Genomic DNA, 22025 nt, shown 5'->3' with positions numbered 1-22025 from the left:
TGCAGAAAGGTGGCCAAGCTAGTGCTGACGGGTGGGACAGGTTGGGTGCAGATAGGATGGAATGAGTACTAGAAAGTCTTCCTGTTTGTCAAGGGGGAAAATTTGTAGACTCCCACCTCCATGCAGTGGAGTTGAGAAAGGCTTCACAACACAGATGCTTAATTTACCACTTCCTTCCTTGAGCCAGCTGGACACAGCATTCTTACCCCGTATTTCAGACCCTTTTCTTCCTGGTTGATAGGGTCTGCTGCTACTTCTGGATTCATTCCTTTAGTGGAAAGTCTTCCCTGGTTAGTTGAAATTGATATGTCATTTGCAATACATTGATTTCCATAGCAAGAGGTTCATAAAACTGGCCTAGGGGGTTCTTAGGCCAGTGCAAGAGCAGATTCGAAACCTTATTCTTTAAAGCCCGGGATGTAAAGAAACTTCCTCTGTTTCATTTTATGTAGCTACTATTTCCAGTGATTGGTGGGTTTTTTTTAGATTTTTTGTCTTCTTCCAGTGACCTAATTTTAAATTGCTACTTTTTCATGTATTAATCATAGTCTCACAAAAAAAAAAGAAAGAAAATAAAACAAAAAAATAAATTAAAAATAAGAAGAAACAAAAACAAAAAAGAAAAAAACACAAAACACAAAAATTATGGCCTCTTCAGAGATCCCATCCTTTTTGGAACATGTGTATGTGGAAAAGTGGAACCTCTGTGAATAATCTTCACTTTGAAGTGGTGAGTGGAGCAGTTCTTAGAGGTCTCCCTCCTTCAGCCGGAGCTGTCATGCAGTAGTCTGTTCTGCTTTCAGTTCTGTATTTTTAACAGTCATAATAAGTCATCCTGAACTATATTGAAGAGATCTAGTATTTTAGGACCCTTTATAAACAGAGTGAAGTAAAAATATCAGCATGCAAGAACCGGTTTTTATTAGCGATGTAGTATACTTTTCTGCAGCTGGGAAAGTGCCACTTAGAGTCGTTTTTCATAAGATGACAGGATTCACTTCCCCCCCAAAATCAAAAGTTCTTGGTTCCCTTATTTGTTATAATTGTTGTTCATGTCAAGCCTTATTAATTCATAATGCATGTGAATACCCTCCAGATGTTCAAGACACACTAGATGCTGGGATACTGGGACCCAAAGGAAAGATACTCAGACTGGAGAGTGAAAAGCTCCAGAAAGTTTTAGCGAATATCCTGGACCTGTTTCTGTGGCTTATTTGGCTTGTGAGAGTATCTTGGCATTTAACTCATCTTCTTAAGAAAGCAAAAGTAGAATGAAAGCATGACAGTGCTTTTTCATACCTCTGGTTTTAGGAAACTTGTGCCCTAGTGACCTAGAACTCTGGCCTCTTCACTCATGAAAGCCAACAAGTGTGCGTGTGCATTTATAAATACTCTTTTTTTATACTCGATAAATAAATAACCTTCCTTTTGCCTTTAACCCCAGACTGTTTTCATACCACATTTTTAACTGATTCTTTAAGTGCTTGGAGTGCTCACGCCATGTATCACCTTTGTACATGAGAGCAATTGAGTGAGCCTCGGAAATTTTACTAATGTTGGTTGCTAAGTTGGATTCCTTCAAAACATTCTTCCTATAAGCACTCCTTTGAGGCTAGGCATGAAACTCTGTCTTAAAGAAACAGATGAAATGCTTGGCCAGAGTTGTGGTGGTGGTGACATAATTTCCTTATTTTTTGTTCCTGTGTTCAGACATTGGACAATGTCCTTAAAACTTAGATTGCTAAAGCCAGGAACTGTTGCTCATTCTCTGTCCTCTCTGCTCCTGTCACTACTTTACATATGACTTCCCAACTTGTACCCCAACGTCAAAGCATCTTGTATCTTAAATAAACAGGCCCCGTGGAGAGGCCCTGTGGAATGGGGTGTCAGTCCAAGAAGAATGTGTGTGTTTGTCTGTGGTGCTGGCAGGGCTGTGTCCAGACTGACAGCGCTGCATGTGCCTGAGGAGGGCTTCAGGGGGCTGCCAGTCTTAGGCTTTTGTGGATCTTGGTCACACCTGGGAATCTGAAGGTCACTGCCCTGAACTTCCAAAACTTTCTGTCTCATTTATTCCCATACTCAGCCTCTCTTTATACTGCCTTTCCCAGCACTTCCACCCTCACCCTCCAGTTCATCTTCTCTTGAGCCCTATTTCACCCGTTTGTTTTTGGGGTCAAGGATTAGGAATTCTGTAGGATCTCCTTGCTCCTGGTTGATTCTGCTCCCCTGCAGTAGAGGGACCAGACCTTTGACCCGGAAGGTATGTTAAAATGACTTATGCATTGGGGATTTCAGCGAGAAGTATCAGCAGATTTGGTGAAGTATATTTATCTGGGCAAAGGTCAGTAGTCTTCATCTGAGGTTTGGTTGGGGTGAAGGTAGAGAGCCAGCCAGATGGGACAAATGGCTCGAAAGGAAAGCAGTGTAACAATTGGGTGACTTCTCTGCTGACTCAGATATTTGGCCCTGTGCATAGTGATTTGTAATTAGAAATCTGAGTCTCCTGTCTGTCTGTAGAAATAAGTGGAAGAAGGCTTATTCTTCTGGTCAATCACTAATGCCTGTTTTCTTTTTGTTACGGTAGTAATAACAGGCTCTCCATCCTGCTGTTTGCTCTGGTCTTTCACGTCCAGTTCACAGAGGCTGTTAACAACTCCTTTTCCACTCTGCCCGTTTCCAATCAGCTCTTGCCAACAGGCTTTGGATTCTCAGTGAGTGGCTGCAGACACTGCTCTTCAGCTCTGTCCTAGGTGGCCTGTCACCCTTGCGTGATCCTCATGTGAAAGGCTATGCTTAACACCTGAGTGACAGTGGTCAGAGCAGGAGGGTGGTGTTTCCTCCTCTCTCTCCCTTCCCATCCACTCCTGCTCCTCAAATTCTGTCTTTATAGAGAGCCAACTGAATTTTGAGGCTGGAGAAATGCCGCTCAGATGGTTTATATGATTAGAAGCTAATATTAAGGTAGACAAAACCATCAACTTTGACATGTAATTAAAAATACAGCTTTTCTCACAAAGGGCTGTGTGGCAGTGGCTCCAAAAATACTATGAAATAGTTACTGCATTTGCAAATTTCTAGACATCCTTAGTTCCCTTTCTGTGCCTTCATAACCACTGTTTCTATTGCATCTTTTACTCTTTTTTAAAAACTTGATGAAAACTTGTTCTTCCCACTGCCTGTGGCCTCACTGATCTGTATGTAGGGGTTTTGAGGACTAATGGGGCCGAAGGAACAAGCTGCTCAGTTTCAGTCAGTTCTAGGCATGGTTTTTATTGCTGTTGTAATAGTCAAAGTGTACGGGGTAGTGATGTGTGGCTTTGAGCAAGCTGGGTTGAATGACTTCATGACAGACCCTTTAAACCTATGGGAGGTTGTTAGTGAATGCTGGGCATGTGGGGGAGGGGGTTGTTTTAAGTATTGAGGCTGTTTTCCCCTTTCTCCCTTCAAGCCCCAGCCTCAGGAAACCACAGTAAAAACAAAATCTTCCATTCAGAGCCTGTGGTGTTTTGCTGGGAAAGTTTTCTGTGAATGCAATTTATTTTCTGTTTTGCCTTTCAGTATCTGGCCCTCAATTCTTCGTCTACAACATGAGAATTTTGGACTAGATTTTTAATGTCTAAAATAATTCTGTGATGTATGAGGAAGAAGAGAAGGCCAGAGGTTGTGATCACAGAAGCTTATTGGTTTATTCCAAATTTAGAAGCAAATTGGGGCTGTTCTGCTTCGCAGTTGAACTTGACCGTATCCTGGATTTCACATCTGGGGGTAATTTGTTACCACCTCCAGAGCTTGCTTCAGTGAAATACGAGTGTTCTTAGAGATAGCAGGAATATTTTCCCCCCCATATAATTATGAAAGACATTTGACTCTTTTGTTTTTTGGGTAATAGTTTATCATTCCTGTTAAGCTGAAAAATCTAAATTAATCAAAGACACTTGCTTGGATAGTCCAAAAACAAGCCCAATAGATATATAGCAGTAAATTTGGTTTTTTCTTTCCTACAAGTACTTTGCCAAAACTGGGGCTTGGGGGGGGGAGGGAGGCAGGGGAGTCCTGGCCACTTGGAAGTAGATGGTCAGCTTACCATTAGTAGACTCAGCCTTGTTTGGTTAGAATTTATGTGTGAATAACTGGCTTAGTTTATTTTCATCAGAAGAAAATAGATGTTCTTTTCCTTCTAGGGTTTTATGAGTACTATCTCTCTTATATTTTGCTTTTGTTAAGAGCTTTGTTCTTTTCTTCCTGTATGTTCTAAAAAACTAAGTGCTAATACTGTACTTGAGCCAGCTGGCAAGTCTGGTTCAACATAAGAGCACCCAGAAGCACCAAGAGAAATTGAACGGGGAAGGAAATTTTTAATTAACTGTAGTACTTCCCAGACAAGATAGTTCAAATCAAATGTTTATCTGGTACCTGCTGTTTGTCAAAGGGACTCAAATCATAGACATGTTGTATACAAAACTACTCAAAGGAGATGTCTTAATAACTAGATTGAGTCCCTCCCCCGGCTCTGCTGCTTCATAGCTTTGTGATCATGGATAAGCATTTCACTTCTCTCACCTTCATAGTTTTGGGGGTTTTTTATTTGTTTGTTTTTGTTGTTGTTTTTTAACTAGAGAAGCAGTTTTAGGATTATTTGGAGGAGCAAATGAGAAGTTTTGTCAAAACGTTTTGTTAAATGTAAAATATTTTCTTCATTTAAAGTAGGTGTCATGCATTGAAACACCTACTGAACTACGTACAATGGATTCCAGGCCCGTGCACAAGCAAAGTTAAATATAAAGATATCACATTGGTGCCACCTGAAGGGTTTAGGTGTTCAGAGAATGCTTGCTGAGAGTTGGGAAGAACTTGTGGAGAAAGCATGACCTCTACAGTGTGGTGGCCTGGGAAGGCCTCGGGTGAAGAGAGGGTCAGGGGATCGGATGGAGGTGTGGAGGTAATTCTCAGGAAGATCTGTTGAGGCATGGAGATTAGGAAACCCAGGACATGCTCAGGCAAGGTCAATGGGGAGAAGTGGTTGAGCATGATTAAGGGTTCCAGGAAAACATAGAGAGATGTCAAAAAAGACACTCTTTGTGGGGGAAGGGGTGGAAAGAGAGAGGGTACAGGTAGGGAGTTTGGTGTTAGGACTTACTGGGTAAAGTGTTATAACAGATAGTGCTAGACATGAGGCTAGAGCTGAAGAAGCCAGAGGTGGAGATGGAGAGCCCAAAAGAGTTACCTCTGTGGAGGCTGACCATTGCTGCGGTCTTGGGAGAGGAGAGCAGAATAGAGGGCAGGGCGGACCACCTTGTACACTTCAAGTGCAAAGGGTTCCAAGGAACACTCCTGGACTCCTGGACCTTATTGAAGGAGAGTGTGAGCCAAGGCGTGTGAAACCCAGAGCTATAAGACAGTGAAGCCCATGAACAGACTTCTGTTTTCTGCATATTTGTGAACAAAGGTAAGCTTGAACTCTTGCTGAGAATGTGTTTGAATCATAGATTGTTAGGCTGATTTGCTGGTCAGGTCTCTTTAACTGATGAGGCTAAATGACTTGCTTATGGGCCAAGAGCTGGGGGTAGAGCACATGTCCCAACATGGTACACCTCCATTTGGAAGTGTTTCTTAGAGGTGTTTTTTGTTTTTATGTAAAAAGTCTATTTTTTAAATTTAATTTATTGATGTGACATTGAATAATAAAATTGTATAGGTTTCAAGAGTACAATTCTGTAATAGATCATCTGTATATTGTATTGTGTGTTTGCCCCCTCAAGTCACATGTCTTTCCATCACCACTCATTCCCCTGTAATCCTCGCCTACCTCATAGAGGTGTTTTAAATCAGTGCACTTGTTTTAGGGGTAGAGCAAAGTTATAGACCCCCCCCCCCGTTGTAAGTCATATACTTGTGAGTTCTTCTCCGCTCTTTAAAGGTCATAGTACCCTCCACAGAGCTCAATTAGCTTTTCTAAGCCTCAGGTCCCCATCATATAAAATGGTACATTATCCTGAGACTTTGAAGAAAAAATGTTTTGAAAACCTTGAGGTAGCATATATGCATGATTTATGTCATTTCTTAATAAGCCTGTTGATCTGTTGCTGCATCCACGGGGCCCAATTGTCAGCCAAATAATCCTGAGAAATACCAACTCCAGAGGAACATGTGCATAAAATGGCACAGATGAGGCATAAATGCGTTTGGTTTTATCACTTGGCAGGGTTGGGTGGCAGGCTTGGGCGGGGGTGGCAAGAATGAGAGAGAGTCAAGATTGGCAGAAATGTAAGAAGCGCATGTATTCTTTTTTCAATCTTTGCAATTACATCAAAATTTTAACTTGTTCCTATGATTGATCGTTCTTGGAGGCAGTGGTTAGGAGGGAATGTGGTCTCAGGTCAGACCTGCAGTCACACGTCAGCAGTGACCATGGACAGAGTAATGTCAGTGAACCTTAGTTTTTTCATCTTATCAAATGGGTCGTTGTGAAGATTAAATGAGAATGGCGTGGGATTTAGTGTGCATTCGTCTGTTATCGAGGATGTCTTGCAGTGGCTGTCTCCATAAAGCTTCTGATGTATTACCAGTTAGATGCTCAGATGTTTGCGTGTGGGCTTACGTGCTTTTCTTTAGCTGTGTTTCTAGAGAACTCTTCGGGGTATTCATGGGAGCCAAGTCTGGATTAAGAGAGAGATACTGCTTATGCTTTTCTCTTCTACAACATTTAACTATACCATGTAACCCAGCACTTAACTGTAGTAGCCTGCTCTGCATTCACTTTCACCTATTAAATGGTCATTTCCCAGATTATAAACTCCTTAAAGGTAGGGGCCCTTGCTGTCCTAGGCGTCCTTCACCAGTTTTGCCTCACACAGTGCTGGGGCGAGTCATTGAGTGTGCCGCCTGGAGTCAGACAGACAGGAGTCTGAATCTTTGCTCAGCCACTTACCAGCTGCATGACTTTTTGCAAATTACTTAACCTTTCTGAGCCTGCTCCTTTATCTGTAAAGTAGCCATGGTGTCTTAGATATCATAAGTGCTCAGTAAAGGTTCAATGCTACTATTGTTAGTCTTCAGTTCAGCAATCGGTTATTGAGCACCTACCACATGTGAGGCGTTGTACTGGCTCCTGGTTCTGGGGACTGATGTGTGAAACACAGCAGACAAGATCCCTGTAGAGAAAAGAGACATTATGCAGATATGTATTATCAATGTGACAAGTACCAAGAAGAAAAAAAGTAACTTCAGGAGAATAATTGGGGGGACATTACGAAGCACTTGCTGGGAATAATTTAATGTGATACTTGAAGGTAAGCAGGATTTTGCCTGTAGGAGTATCCCAGGCAGAGAGAACAGCATGTTCAAAGGCCTGGGGCTGGAGAGTGCTCAGTGCGTGCCCAGCGGTCTGGAAGAGGGCCCACGTGGGGGCGGGGAGGAAGGGATTAGTCCTCAACGCAGTGGGTGAGCGGTGAGCCTTTACGGTCAGTCAGGTGGCAGCTGGGGCACATCCTTCACCGCGTCCTTGTCTCTGAAGTGGGACTAAGATGTCAAAATTAAATGCTGTTTTGTAATTTAGCTCCTTTATTGGCCATGATTCGAAATGAATGAATTATCCCATGAAAGTGATGTTTTCAAAAACGAAGCCTACCCTTTTAAGTGCCAAAGGGCTTGTTGTTGTTTCAGTGGAAATTTTTCTGAAATACTTTTCTGCCTTCTTAGTCAGCCAAGTGACCCTGCATCGAGATTACGTTATGCTACGCCACAGCGGGCATTAATGGCACTGATGCCCTCCAGGGTGATGGGATATGTGAGGTCATTGTCTCCCATTCCTAGCAGCCCAGGTTTGTGAGCCTAATGCTGTTCTCTTCTGGTTGAAGTTTACTGTGTTTTTCTGCAGAAATGATAGTCCCTTTGCAGTATTCTGTTCCTTTTGCTGCTGCCGGTCTCTACATACACTATCCCCAGATTGGATTTGCCTCTAATGTAAGCCAGGGAAAGAGATGACTGATTTAGGCAATTGTAACAAGCTTAGCAAATTGAATAGTGACGGTCTACAAGTTTCTCTTTGAGGTCAAATGCGTGGATTTTTACTGCATGGGCGGTGGCCCCGCGGCCTCCCGGCCTCCTCTCAGTGAGTGTCCCGGCTGTTGAGGTTCCGAGGTGATGGAGGCTGCTGTTGCCTGTCCCTTTAACACCAGAGTGTTGTCAAGCAGGGAGCTGATTTTTTTTTTTTTTTTTTTTTTTTATGAAAACAGCAGTGGAAAAGCAAACCGAGAGGTTAAATTAATGATGAGTCATAGAATTTTAAAGCTTAGAGGGACTAAAAATGTTGTCATTCCAGCCTCCCCTCGCCTTGGCGGTGAAGTCAGGTTGAGCTGTTCAAGTTCACCAGGCTTGAGGCACAACTGGAAATAAAAATCAGGGTCCCTACCAGCCCGGTGCTTGCCTCCATATCATCCTGCCTTGCAGACAAGGCTGGATGATTGAAGAGGTTTGAAAACTTGAAGAAGAGTATGTTTAGCCTTTTCATTTCTAAGAATAGTCTCCCTGAGAACTGGAACATTTGTGATCTTATTTTTGGCTCATGTTTTTATGACCCTAGCGGTGCCGTACTTGACAGAACAGTATTCTGGTCAGACTTTCTTCTGCCTGCAAGAGCATCACCCAGGCCCTGTTTCAGGCCCCTCTTGCACGCCACTGTGCCCCGTCCACTCATGTTCCCCGCTGGGGTTGGGAAGCCTAAGTCTGAAATTCCTGTTCTTGGTGGGATCACCAGTGCCGCACCTCTGTATGTTATTTCATTTGGTGAAGGAGCATAATTCAGTTTACTCCTGAAGAAATGGATTCCCAAGAGGGAAAACGATTTGTGCCTACTTCCCCAACCAGTTAGTTACTGCGCTGGGCTTTAACACCCTTCTGTAGCTTTATTTCCACTGGGACAGGCTGTCTTCTGTAGATTAAATGTCTAGCATGTTTAGCATTAATTTTTAGACTTCTGTGGAAGCATTTTTAAAGCTCCATGAGCACAGATGTGTATGATTACTGCTGTTTCCCCAGCACCCCAAGTAGGGTCCAGCACTTGGTAGGTACCCCCCACCCCCCCACTCCATGTATTTGTTGAAGCAGGAGTGTGTGGGAAAGGTGCCGTCATTTTTAACTGAGTTTATTGGGGTGACATTAGTGAACAAAATCATGCAGGTTTCAAGTGTGTCACTCAGCTAAACATCATCTGCACACTGCATCCTGCGCCCATCGCCCAAAGTCAAGTCTGTTTCCATCCCCACTTATCTCCCCTTTGCCCTCTTTTACCTCCCTCCACCCCCCTTTCCCTCTGGCTATCGCCATACCTTGGTCTGTGTCCGTGTGACACTGACCCGGCTCGGGTGTGCCCAAGGCAGTTCTTGCAGTATTTTACTTTTGATCAGGTGTGTAACTAAAGATAGGCAGAAGTTTCTCATTACCAAGTTTTTTCCAAGCTACAATGACTCTCGGGACCAACTTGAAGTTCTCCAAGCTATAGTACCAGTAATTTAATTAGGCTTCTGGTTTAATTAGATATGAAGACAAAGTTATTTCCGTGAAGAATGTTGTGTTTTAGGGATTAGCCACATGACTGCAGAAATGAACATCTGAGTTAGCTCATGGTTCTAAAATGTGTGGCCCTCAGGCTTTGAAATGATAGGCAGTAAATGCATGGATGAGTCTGGCAGTCAGCTGTCAAGGTGGGCATATTTCAGAGGAGGCAGTGTAAGCTGTCCCCCTACTTTCTAGCATAATGACTTCCCAAAAACCAGTTTGGTTATAAATGCCAGCCCATGACTCCCTGCTACCCAGAGCTCCCCTACTGGGGGCAGTCAATGACTGTCAGTGTCATCTGGGACACTAGAAATCACTGTTCAACAGGTGATGAACAAAAGACTCTGAATGTGGCTCTGGAAAGGTCAGTGTGTCAGCGAATAATGATGTCTGCCCTAAATTAAATCAAGACCACCAGCATTAGTGTGGCTCGGGTGGCAGGTGCCCTCTGACCCAGCCTGTAGCCTTGTTACATCTGTTATCCAGTGTAACAGAAGACTAAACTGACGCGGTCTACGAGTACTTCTTATACCACCCTTTCATATAGCCTTTTTTTAAAAATCAAAATCAATTATGTATTTTATTTTTTAAAAATGATTCTTGCTAATTTGAGGTTGGGGTGGGGAGTAATTCAGTCAATCCAGAAAAGCTATAAAGAAAAAAGCATCACCGCTCAGAGACAGTTGCTGTGAATACTTTGAAGAACATTCTTCCAGATACCTTTTCAGCTAATACACACACAGGATTTTATGTGCTATTTACTGCTTTTTACTCAGCATGCTATGAATATCTTTCAATGTCAACAAATACCTGAAAGATTTTCAATAGCATCTGGTGTATTGTTTTATTGCATAACATAAATTATTTACCAAAGTTTCAATTCTTCATCTAGAATGTACAGATACAGTGATATCTCATGGAGTTGTTATGTGGACTCAGTGATAATGTGTGTAAGATGCCTGGACAGTAAGTGGATGGCCTGTGGAAGTCCTCAGTAGTTGTTAGCTGGAAGTCCAGGTGTGTGATTATCCCGTTAGGATAAATTCCTGAGAGTGGCATTGCTGGGTCACGTGGTGTGGACATTTTCAGTTCTGATTCACACCACCAAATAGCTCTCCAGGAAAGCTGTAGCATTTTACATATTTCTACCCACAGAGCTCATCAGTAATCCAGTTGCCACCCTTCACTGGGAAGATATATTTTGTACCTTTCCCGGAAAGGATTTTCTTTTGATCACTAGCAAGATTAAATAGCTTTTCATGTGTTATGGGCCATTTCTGTGTCCTTTTGTGAATTGCTAGTTTTCCTCTGAGGGCTTTGCCTTTTTCTTACTGACTTGAAAACTTACTCTAAATTAACCCTTTGTCATGTTGCAAATAATTTTTCCTAGTGTTTTTTTGTTTTTGTTATTAATTTTCTCTTTGGTATTTTGCCATTAAAATTTTGTTTAATTTAGTCAAAGTCTTCTCCTCCTAAGATTATAAGAATCTTTATTCATACTTCTAGGATTTTTATGATTTAACTTTTTCTATTTAAGTCTTTGTTCTGTGTGGAATTTATTTGAGACTGGTGGTAAGAAGGGAGTTATGAGTCCATCTTTATATTTTTTCCAGCTCTTTGACCACTAACTTGCAATGCTGTCCTCATCACACAGCAGTGATTTTCACCTGGTGTGCTGTGGTGCAGCAAGAATTTTTCAAACATGCAGTACCTGACTATTTAGTCAGGAGCACTGACCTCTTTTCCCTTAGAGTGACAAATAAAAAAACCAACAGCAGCCAACACAGTAATAGCCGTCCCATGTAAATGAATCAAAATTACACCTATTTTTTTGGTCAGATTGGCAAAAAATATATTTTTTGGTGTGCCGCAGAATTTTAGTGATTAGTTTATGTGTGCTGTGAGGTGGAAAAGGTTGAAAATCGCTGTCACACACTAAAAGAAACTTCACTCAATCTTGGACTTTGGCTTGTTTCCTCCTGTGCCAGCAACTGTGCGAGGGGATTAATCAGCCTCTCTTTAGATGTGGCAAGTTCTTGCTCATCTCCAGAAAAATGAAGTGACATTTTACATAGCTAGTCTTAAACCTCCTGGATGTGATTAAGTAATCTAAATTACCATATGCACCACGTAGCCCCTGTGGATACTGGCTTTTGGCTTGCTAATCACACAAACAGTATATTTACATGGTTTTTTCTTTATTTTGACCTGCTTCTAGAACATACATTTGGCTGACTGCTTAGCAATATGTAGTTGCCAGGTCATGTTCTCTCTATGCTAAATAATCCATCTCTTATGCATACTACGTTAGAGCAACACAGCTACTGTTCCCCAGAAATAAAACGTGCTCAGATCTCCCCCACCTTCTCCATTTCAGTTGTCATGTATCCAGACAGCTAACACAAACATCATTTCGTAACAGCGCTTGAGGTAGACATTCACTCTGCCTTCTGTTGGCTGAATTTGACTCCTGAATCTTTTTATGTGTTCAGTATTTTACCATATTTTTGTATGTTCTATATTTTAATGTTATAGGATGTTCATTGGTTGTATTGTGTTGGCAGTTTGGGGTTTTCCCTTCCTAAAGAGATTATTCTGCCTTTCAGGTCTCGGGAGCCACAAGCTTTACCCTCTGCTCATATTTCTTTTATTCATCTTACTTTGCCTTGATTGGAACAATTGAACAATAACTTGCTGGTTGATTATGTTCAACTCTGTATACCCTTGGAAACCATGCCTGTTTGAGTCAGTGATCCTGTGGCCTTGTCTCAGCTTTCTTGGGAATTTCAAGCAGAACTACTTTTCTTCTCACACACATCTCCTTTTCTGTTTTGATTTCCCTTTGATTCCCACCTTATCTTTGTTTATCCTGATTTGAAATTCTTATTTAACAAGTACTTAATAGCATCTACTGTATATTCAGCACTTTAGTTGGCAATATTAACATATTTGTTACCCTTTGAAAATTTTCAAAACGTGCATATGTCTTCATGTTTGTTCTTCCCGCACAACTACCTTTTCCCGCCACCTTGCTATTGCTTCCGTGTGCCCCCGCCTTTGTAAGCCCTGCTTACGTCTCAGTGTGCACACCTTTATTTCTTCTTACTCATATATATAGTCTGCCCCTGGCCAGTGTCTCTCAGCGCTTTGATGGGTTCCTGACATCTTTACCAACGTGTGCCTATGTGGATGGAGTTGGTGGTCACTACAGTTGATGGTGGCTGTAGCCTCTATGTTCTCCTCAGACCACCAGCTCATTTCTTCAGCCGAGGAGGACATCTGGGCTCTGCCTGGGTTCCCCTTCCCTGCACAGTGTCCTGGACACTCCCTCTGGACAGCAACCTAGAGCAGATGTAGGCCCTTTGTTTCCTATTCATCAGGGATTATTTTCCTTTGTTGCCTGCAGGCCAGTGTCTTGAGAACTATCTTTTTACATAGTTTGTGTTTTTGCAGCTATTCCAGGTGGGAACATTAATCTGACCCCTGTTACTCTGCCTTGGCCAGAGCAGAAGCCCTCTCAGAACAGAACTTCTTATATTTATATCCATTTCTGTCACAGGGAAATAAGAGGGTCTTTCCTTATCTCTTCCTCCTCTTCCTTCCCAGAGCTTCACAACTAATCCTTAAAATGAATTCAGTATTTATTAAGTGCCTTTTATGTGCTACATTATATATATGTTTGCTAAAATGAATCAGCTTGGTCCCTCTACCAGATGGGCTTCAGGTCTAGTAAGGGAGGCAGACAATGTTCTTATTGCTATAATTAAAAGTAATACATATTTTGAAATTCCTATGATGCCACTACAATGTAGAGTGACATGTACAGTATGTTAAATATGATAAGTGATTAAGCATTTGAATTGATGGCCTTTTGCTGACACTTGTGAATTCTGTCTCCTGACCATGACCATGACAGTCCACCCTTTCCTAGATACCTGTAACCCTCCCATGGAAGGGGTAGAATTGTGTCTCTGCTCTTGGTCCCCCAACTGTCCTGGATTTGTCTCCTCTCCACATTACGTTTTTTTTCCACCAGAGCTTTGGTCTATTGTTAAACCTGATTTCATTTTTTTCTTTTACTTTAACCAGTATAAGTATTAAAGACTGAAATATAAAAAATTAGCTGTATTTGCTGTAGATGGATGAGTTTTTTCAATGAGTTTGTCTATTCTCAAAAGTAAAATTTAATTGGCTTTTGGGAAGGGAAGGGAGGAAGGGTTAAGAGTAGCAGAAGACCACAATTATAGTTAATAAACCTGGCCTACATTTCCAAAGGAACTCTTTGGATGATGAATGAGGTCAACTATCCTTTGAGCTGTTTAGGTGAAGCTGCGGGTTGCTAGTGACATCTAAGAATCTTCTCCCTCTGTGCCTGGGCAGCAGGAAACCTGAGTGATGCCAGTGTGCAATGACTGGTCTCAGAAGTGAAAGGTGCAGGCTCTGACTGGCTCAGGAAAAGCCATGGTGTGGCCTGATCAGGACAGCCAGGACTGCAGTGGGGAGATTTCTCTTTTCTCCTGCTCAGCTGCTGTGACCAGAGCCTGCCTTGGAAAGAGAGCCTACGTTTAGATGACTGTTAGCCCATGTGGTCTGGGGCTTGTGATAGCTCTGGATATTTCTGCTTCTCCTCAAGGAGCTCATTGATATAATTTCAGACCCTGTCCTCACTCCAGAGAACATGCCGTCTTGCTCTATGCAGAGCATCTTACAAGACACGTTGCTGTGTCAGTTTTTGCGCTTCTGGTTCCAGATGTCTCTAGCAGCCCTGCCTTTCCACAGATGCTTGGCCAGTGCGCGTGTATGAATAGCCTTTCTGTATCGCAGAGGCTGCGAGAAGCTCTGCCTAAGCGTTTGAGAGTTAACCAGCCTTTACTGAGCAAGCGCTGTGTGCGGTGTGCCCCTTACGGAGACTGTACAAGAGATCCTGCTGCCCTCAAAGGTGCTTTCAGTCCAGAGGGGATGGCATGGGTGAATCCAGAGGCCCTCTCAGGAAGACCACCAAAAGAAATGAGAAGATGAGCAAAACAGTGCCTGAGTTCTGCTTCCTCAGACGCCTCTGCTGGGACTGGCAGCCCAGTGCCCAGCGCCGGGCACCCACCGTTTATAGACATGCACTATTTTGAGATCGAGCGTGTGGTTTGGGAATGATGTAGAACCATTTCAACAAATGCTTACTGAGTGCGCAAAGTATCGCGGGGGGCACAGGAAACACCAAGAAGTATCAGGCTACATCCTCTGCTTCTCAGGAACCCCTCGTGTTTGGATAGGCAGGGCATGTTTGAGATTTTAAAAATCTTAAGAAGATGTAAGTCTTCATAAGAAAGCATAATCGTCAACACTTAGTAGAAATGTATACTAAACTGTTAGCCCTCTGGGGAGTGGGGCTTGGGTGGTAGGGCATGTGGCAGATAAAGAGGAAGGATCTTCACTATGGTTGGAAATTTTTACCAAGTGCCAATATGGTCTTTTTGGAATTACTTCTTTATCAGCTAAAAACCAATAACAATAGAGATTAAAAATTATAATGTTAGCCTTGACTATCTCTGTATGATAGGATTATGAGAGATTTATATTTTCTTCATTATACCTCTCTATTATTGTCTACATTTTCTGTAATGGATATACATTATTTTATAAATAGAGAAAGAAAGTACTTGAAAACCAAAACCCAAAAGCACCTTCAATGATTATTAAAACTACATTTCAATATCTTACCATATTTTGGGTACAATGCACCAGCTTTCCTTTTTTTTGTCTCCTCCCTCTTACCACAACTCTATTAAGGTTGTTTTATTATTATTACTATATCATTATTATCATCACTCCTATTTTAAAGGTGAAAGAAGGGCATTTGCTCTCGCTTCTGTCCCTTGTCATTTGTGTGAGTTAGCCTCAAAGCAAAAGGAATCCAGTTATTAACTATGCACCTATCCTATGAAGGCTGCCTAGAAAAATTTAAATTATGCTGATTGAGTTACAGTTATAGCTGTCAGTGTGGGCTGTGATCCCTTGTTTTAAAGCATCCTAAGAATACTTTCTATAGATTTATATTTAGTTCTGTTGGGGAAAGCGATGAGATTATCCCATCTCCCCATCTGGTGCAGTGAGGAAATCTCATCTGCTTGGCTTACTTTGTATGAGAGAGAATTAAAATCTCCAAGTTATTTGTAATTCAGGTTAAGTAGTTAAACCCTATCTTTCAAGTTTTGTTCTGGGAATCCATGTCCCCTTATAATTATGAATTTAATTACTTTGAAAGTAATAGTGTTCTAAATTATTTAAGGAAGTCAAAGACTGAAGGAAAGATGTCATTTCTAAATGAGTTTCTTTTTCCTTACAGCATGTGTTTGATGATCTCAGTGGCTCCGTATCCTTGTCTTGGGTTGGAGATAGCACTGGGGTAAGTACTGTTTTGATGCTGTGAATTCAACTGAGCAAGAAGAAGGTGTAGATTTGGGGAGTTTAAGCACTAAATGTTGTTACTTTCTGAAACTGTCCCCAACCTTAGTCACAGAAATGCATGTTTCCAGGACAGACTCTCAGGAAACTGTGGTTGGTTTGGTTTTGCTTTAAAACAGGGACTGTCTTGTATCCACCTTCTTCTTAATGGGAAGATAGACATCTTTTGAGTCCTTGGTGGCTGTTTGGCATCAGATGAGCAGGAAGAAAGGAGAATGTGCTGTATGCTGAGAAGGCAGCCTGACAGCACGTGGGAAACCTGTGTAGAAGCCAAAACCTGCACATTGCACATCTGGCCATTTTTCTTCCAAACTGCATTTTCCCATGTCCTTTCCCACAGTTAGTGTTGAAGGACTGTGGCACCCACAGGCTCGTGGCTGTTCAGCTCCATCTGTGTCCCTTCCCCTACCACAAAGGAGGTGCTGCCAGACTTGGGGGAGTGAAAGGAGTGTCAGCTCCTTACCCTCCTAGTATGTAGCCCATCTCCCAGTAGGAGGGTGCACCAAGGACGCAGCAGCCCCAGGTCTTGAATCCAGGCTTGGTGTTCACTGGCTCTGTTGTTATCCTGCCCACACAAGGACAGGCCACAGCCCATACCCTCTGGTATTCCATTAATGTAAGTATCATAGCATTGAGGCACATGATGGCTATGTCAGGATCCCAAAGAAATATAATTTTGGTGCTGAAGAGCAAGTTATAAATTTATTATCTTAATTAATTGTTAAACTTCTGGTAGAATTTCTGTAAGCTTGTCCCAGTTTCTTCTAAAATTTGAGTTGTGCTCTAATAGCCATGATTTATCCCTTTATTTATGATAGTCAGTATCTCCAAGATTTCTTGTTATATGGCTTTTTGAGACTTCCTTTGTACTAACCTATCAGAATCTGTCCTCATGCATATTTTTATCTAGAAATATATTTAAGAAACTAATTTCATGGATAACTAAGAGCGAGGAGGAGAAAAGGAGGGATATATGTGGTACAGGGACCTCTGTCAGCACCCACACTGATCTAGCCTCTGAACACTGGGAGAGGGCTGGTTCTTGCCTGAGAATATCTTACAGTAATTTGGATATAAAACAGTTAAATTCTTCCTTTACTGTAATGTGTAGTTGATTAGCTCTGCTTCACTGCTTCAAGTATAGGCAATGGGACCATCTCAACCAAGAGTTGAGACCTTGAATCATTGAAAGCCCTAGTAACTTCTTGGTTTTCTGACATATTGCAGTATAGGCTACTGCAAAACAGGCCTATAGGCAATCTTTCAGATGTTGATTTAATCCCATCACAGGCAAGCATGTGATTGGACTAGCTTTCTTTTTGACTGTGTTTTTGTCTTTCTCTAGATCATTCTAGTCTTGACTACCTTCCATGTACCACTGGTAATCATGACTTTCGGACAGTCCAAGCTGTATCGAAGGTGAGACGCATAACATATGGTTGGGGCATTGCCTGAGTAACACATTGTGAATGTAAGTTCCCCACTTTCCTAAACATGGAGTCTGACAGTTGATTAAAAAGATCTTTCAGCCATCTTAAATTTTCACCGAACTGTCACATTCAGCTTACTTTTTAATATGTGCTTAACAACCTGAAGAAGTATGAACTGGAATCTAGTTCTAAGATTTGGTTGACCTGCCTGAGTGGCAGAACGGTAAAGGAAGGTGTAGAGTCTGTAGGGGGTGTTTATTAATTTAAATGGATACTTATTTGCAGGAAGGTAGCATGGAATTCAATAGTCTTTCTGTTTATTATGAGCACAAAATGGTTTTTATGTCCCTGAAGTAACTATCCTTACTGTACCTTCCAAGTAAATACATTTATCTAACACTTTGAGCCCAAATTATCTAGATTATTTCTAGATCAGGAGGAGGTTTTCAGGTCAGACCTACCAGGGTGCCTTATAGTGTGCACACTGGTAATGATGGTGGCAGTGTATGTTCTGGAACCATATGGTGACATTTACAGAATTTTAGATTTGTCTTCTCAAAGGTACAGCTTGGTTAAATGGTAGGTTCTTTTCCTTAACCGCAAGGTGCAAGACCAGCCAATTCTCAGAAATTGCTGATTGCCTTTGCAATCATCCATGCCTGTCTCATTTCCTCCCAAGGGGACCTAAAAAAAATATAGCCTCCTAGCAGATGACATAGAAACTACCTCAGGGCCAAGGGATCTCCCAGCAGCCATCGGGGCCCAGGTAGGAGTGAACACGTCTTGAATCTCTGAGATGGATTACACTTTCCCCAACTGGTGTGATCTTAATTGCTGATTCTGGAGCCAGTGTTCTCTACCCTTCAACACAGTGATGTTGGCCTAAAAACAGGCTAAGAAGGAATTACCATCTTGGAATCACTGTAAGCTCTACTAAGCCGAGGTTCTTGACTAACTTGGGGTTCTCCAGCAGTTAGCCAAATGACTGACTGACACGCAGTACTAGGCTGGCAGGCCATACTAATTGAATGAATGCATGCCTTGGCCTCTCTATAATTTTTAGACTGATAATTTTTTTATTTGATAAAGATTGACAATGTATTATAGAATCCTAGTGCTAGAAAGGGCTATAATTTACAGGTGACTTTGTTTATACAATTAGAATAGTAATCGAACCATTTCAGACAGATGAAAAGTATCCTGTTTGGGGAGGGGGGGAAAATGCATAAGAATTTGTAATTTCATAACTCTTTCCAGTGTTTAAGAAACCTTGCTGTCATAAAATTTTTTTCCTTATGATAGTTTTTCTTAACAGTTTATCTTTCATAATAAAAGCAGTATATTATATAACATTTGGAAATTTTAAAGGAAAGAAAAATTGCACCCTAACGTCGAGTGTAATCTTAATTTATTTACAGTTTATTATCTTGATTTTCCTCTTTAATGTTGTATCATATGGCTACATAGTTTTGGGAAGCAACATGGTACAGTGTCAAGTTTCCAGGTTTTGTTGACAGATGGGCCTGGCATTGAATCTCAGCACTGTCTTTGGCAAGCAGAATGAACTTGAGCAAGTCATTTAACCTCCCTGAGTCTTTCTGTCATCTGTAAAAGAAAGATGGTAACAGTGATCCCCTTAGAGCTGTTGTGAGCTATGCTTTGCAGTGCCTGGGGTGGAGTAAGAACGTGGTGGCGTTTGCTGCCATGCCAGCAGCCGGCAAGGGCACGTAGCTGGACTATACTGACACTGCTGGGCCAATTGTTAAAATGAATTGAAAACCTTCTAAGGTGCCAGTTGGTAAAAAGTGATTGTCTGCCCTCAGATGCCTCCATGGCTTCTAGAGATGCACGCATACCCCTGCCAACATACAAGTGTCGCTAACGCTTGGCATTACAACCCACATCCACCCTGATTGATGCTCATACTGTGATATTTTTCATATCCTCTCTGCGTAACCCATCATTTTTGTTAGATTGACAGAATTTACTAAACCATCATTCTCTTGGACACTTAGCTTGCAGCTGATTTTTCACTGTTATTAACGCTGCTGTGGTAAATATCACCCATCTGTGTGCTAGAGGGTGCTAATTACCAATTCATTTTTCGGTAGCAAATGAAAACCTTTTTTTAAGAAAAATTTTTTTTTTATATCTTTATTGATTTCAGAGAGAGGAAGGGAGAGGGAGAGAGACAGAAACATCAATGATGAGAGAGTCACTGATCGAGCCAACAACCCAGGCATGTGCCCTGACCGGGAATCGAACCCCAATCACCTGGATCCTAGGTCGACGCTCAACCTCTGAGCCATGCCCGGTCGGGTGAAAACCTCTTTTCTTATTAACCCATAGATGTTTCCTCTTTTCCTACTGATCCCTAGATGTTTTGAAGGCTATTTACTAATAAGCTCCTCTTTCTCCAGGTTGAATTATCTCTTATACTTGTTGCTTCAGCCACATTTTTGCTTGCCTGCTGAATTCCTACATTGCTGTTTAATTGTGTGGCTAGCACTGGGCCTGACAGGTTCACCCACGGGGAGTGAAGTGTGTTTTCACGACTTTTCCCCCATCCTTTTGCTTTTCAATAGTGTGCTTAACTTTAAAACTGCCCAAAACAAAAACAAATGGCTTAAATACCTGCCCGCATCTGATTCAGCCCTTTCCGTCCCCTGTCTCTCTGGGCTGTGGAAACCCTAGCACACACTGCTAGAGAGCAGTCCTCTTTGTTTCTGGTGTAGTATCATGTTAACAGTTAAGGCGCTTTTTCTGCATGGTGCACAGCAGTTTTGCTGTTTGTTTTCACCGAGGTCATTTTGAATATGAATTCTTTCCTCCTCGCTGTGAAGTGAAGTCTCCAGAGTTTAGGTGGAAACTGTAAATGCCTTGTTGCCTCTCCGTCTGGCCTGGCCTAATGTGACTCATGTCGTTGAGCACGCCAGCCAAGAGGCACCTGCTCCTTCAGCAACTGGAAAGGGAGGGAGCAGTCTGATCAGAATGACTTTGCTGAGGTTGCCCAAGTGAGAAATAAAAGCCTGTTGAATCCACTCTGAAGACTCTTGTTTCTCACAGCTTTAATGATTATATTATTTGTTGGGTTATCTTTCTCCACTAAGTCTTATGTGGTCAAAGGTTTATTTGGGATTCAAATAAAGGCACCTGTTCTGAGCTGTGTGCAGCACAGAGGCTCCAAAGAATAGAAGGAAGTTGTCTCTGTTACCTGTGCCGAGTTCGTAGACTTTGGTCTTTAGGTTGCGAAAAAAAATGTTGAAAGGTTTGGGAAATAATAACTAAAGTCCCTAGGCATTGATGATTAGGTTAAAATGAATATATGTTAATGTCTTCAATTTAAAGGAGTCGTGTTTGAATGGTATAAGTTTGATCTCTGTTACGGAATATTAATTGGTATAACAGATTGTAAAGAGCATTTGCCTCTCACTTACAGATAGGACGTTAAAAAGGAAACGAGCTAGCTGTGGTTAGGATGATAATTTGATTTTTGGCAACTGAGAGATGTTCTGCACCTTTCTATTTGGTGGCCCCTGAGTGTGACTTTCATTGGAGATGCCTCAGTGAGGCACAGGTAAGCGTTCTATACCAGAATTCTGTGCCACTACTGCAAAACTACTGGGCATTTTAGTTGCGGTTTTTATTTCCTGTTGAAAGTTGTTCAACTTTTGGAAATTAATAAGAGAATCTCTAAGAGATTTCATATCAAAGTTTGTTCCATAGTCGATGTAAGTTTTTCAGGAGGTTACTGAGGTTTAAAAAAAAGGATAACTTAAAGATATACAACAGATACTGAGGGAAGTACAGGAAGCCAGTTCCTGCTGGGCATCTTGAATGACAGCCTCCTCAGTGATGTGCTTGGCTCAGCTGCTACTGCTTTAGACAGCTGGGGTGAAAAAGGAGACTGAAGTGTAATTGGGAGTTCAGTTTACCTATAAATTCAAATGCTGCCCATTTTGTCTGCCACTGATTTCAGGCCTGTGATTCCTTTGGCGCATCTTAATAAGCTCCATTCTCCCTACTGCTCTTCTAACTGGAAACCTCAACACCATCGGTTTGCATTCTTCACAATAGCTCTGTTCTTTGTAGTCCCCTGAACATTGGTTAGTGAATGCTGGACCATTCCTCCCAGGGGAAATTCTGGGGTGGGTTCTTGTAAACCTCTGATCACAGCATTCATTTCCATCAGTTGATCAGTGCATGACCTTGTTTTATGTGTGTTTCTGATTAAGGTCACCTTATTTAGTATGTATTGTTGATTCATTAACATTGAGCTCACAACCAGCTCCTGTCCGAAAGAACCTTATCTAACTCGTTTATTTTCTCTGTAAGGCACATCAGAGCCTTCTTGTGCTCAGGAGCTCTCAACAGCACTTCAACACTATGCTTGGGGGTCATTTTAAACAGCAAAATCACCAATAAAAAGCTCAAAAATGCAAAATGCAAGGCACTAAATAGACCGTGACGAAGACACTTATTTACAGTGTAAGAGCTGAAGTAAGAAGGCAGAACGAGAACGTCCCCTTGTTGGACCTCAACTGGGAGCTTGTGCACTGGGCGACTCAGATTCTTCTCTGC

The 22025-nt window shown here is 41.9% G+C and overlaps 1 protein-coding gene and 1 long non-coding RNA gene across 3 annotated transcripts in view; one reads left to right on the top strand and one right to left on the bottom strand.

Annotated features, from left to right (window-relative positions):
* The window catches only part of LOC148090847 (uncharacterized), a 79453-nt gene that overhangs the window by 8963 nt on the left and 48465 nt on the right, over positions 1 to 22025 (bottom strand). The window contains exon 3 of the long non-coding RNA XR_015716116.1: positions 7084 to 7151. This is a non-coding gene — a long non-coding RNA (uncharacterized LOC148090847). The remainder of the gene's footprint in view (positions 1 to 7083; positions 7152 to 22025) is intronic.
* Positions 1 to 22025, top strand: part of SORT1 (sortilin 1) — a 54954-nt gene that overhangs the window by 1390 nt on the left and 31539 nt on the right. For both annotated transcript variants that reach the window (XM_087827916.1, XM_087827917.1), the window contains exons 2-3: positions 15896 to 15955; positions 17360 to 17433. In XM_087827916.1, coding sequence (XP_087684042.1) covers positions 15896 to 15955; positions 17360 to 17433 — 134 coding nt within the window. The remainder of the gene's footprint in view (positions 1 to 15895; positions 15956 to 17359; positions 17434 to 22025) is intronic.

The sequence above is a fragment of the Miniopterus natalensis genome, chromosome 19 (genome assembly GCF_054644295.1).
Source record: "Miniopterus natalensis isolate mMinNat1 chromosome 19, mMinNat1.hap1, whole genome shotgun sequence".
NCBI classification, from domain to species: Eukaryota; Metazoa; Chordata; class Mammalia; order Chiroptera; family Miniopteridae; genus Miniopterus; species Miniopterus natalensis.
Note: the sequence above shows the minus strand (reverse complement) of the source record. Positions and strands in the feature narration are given on the sequence as shown.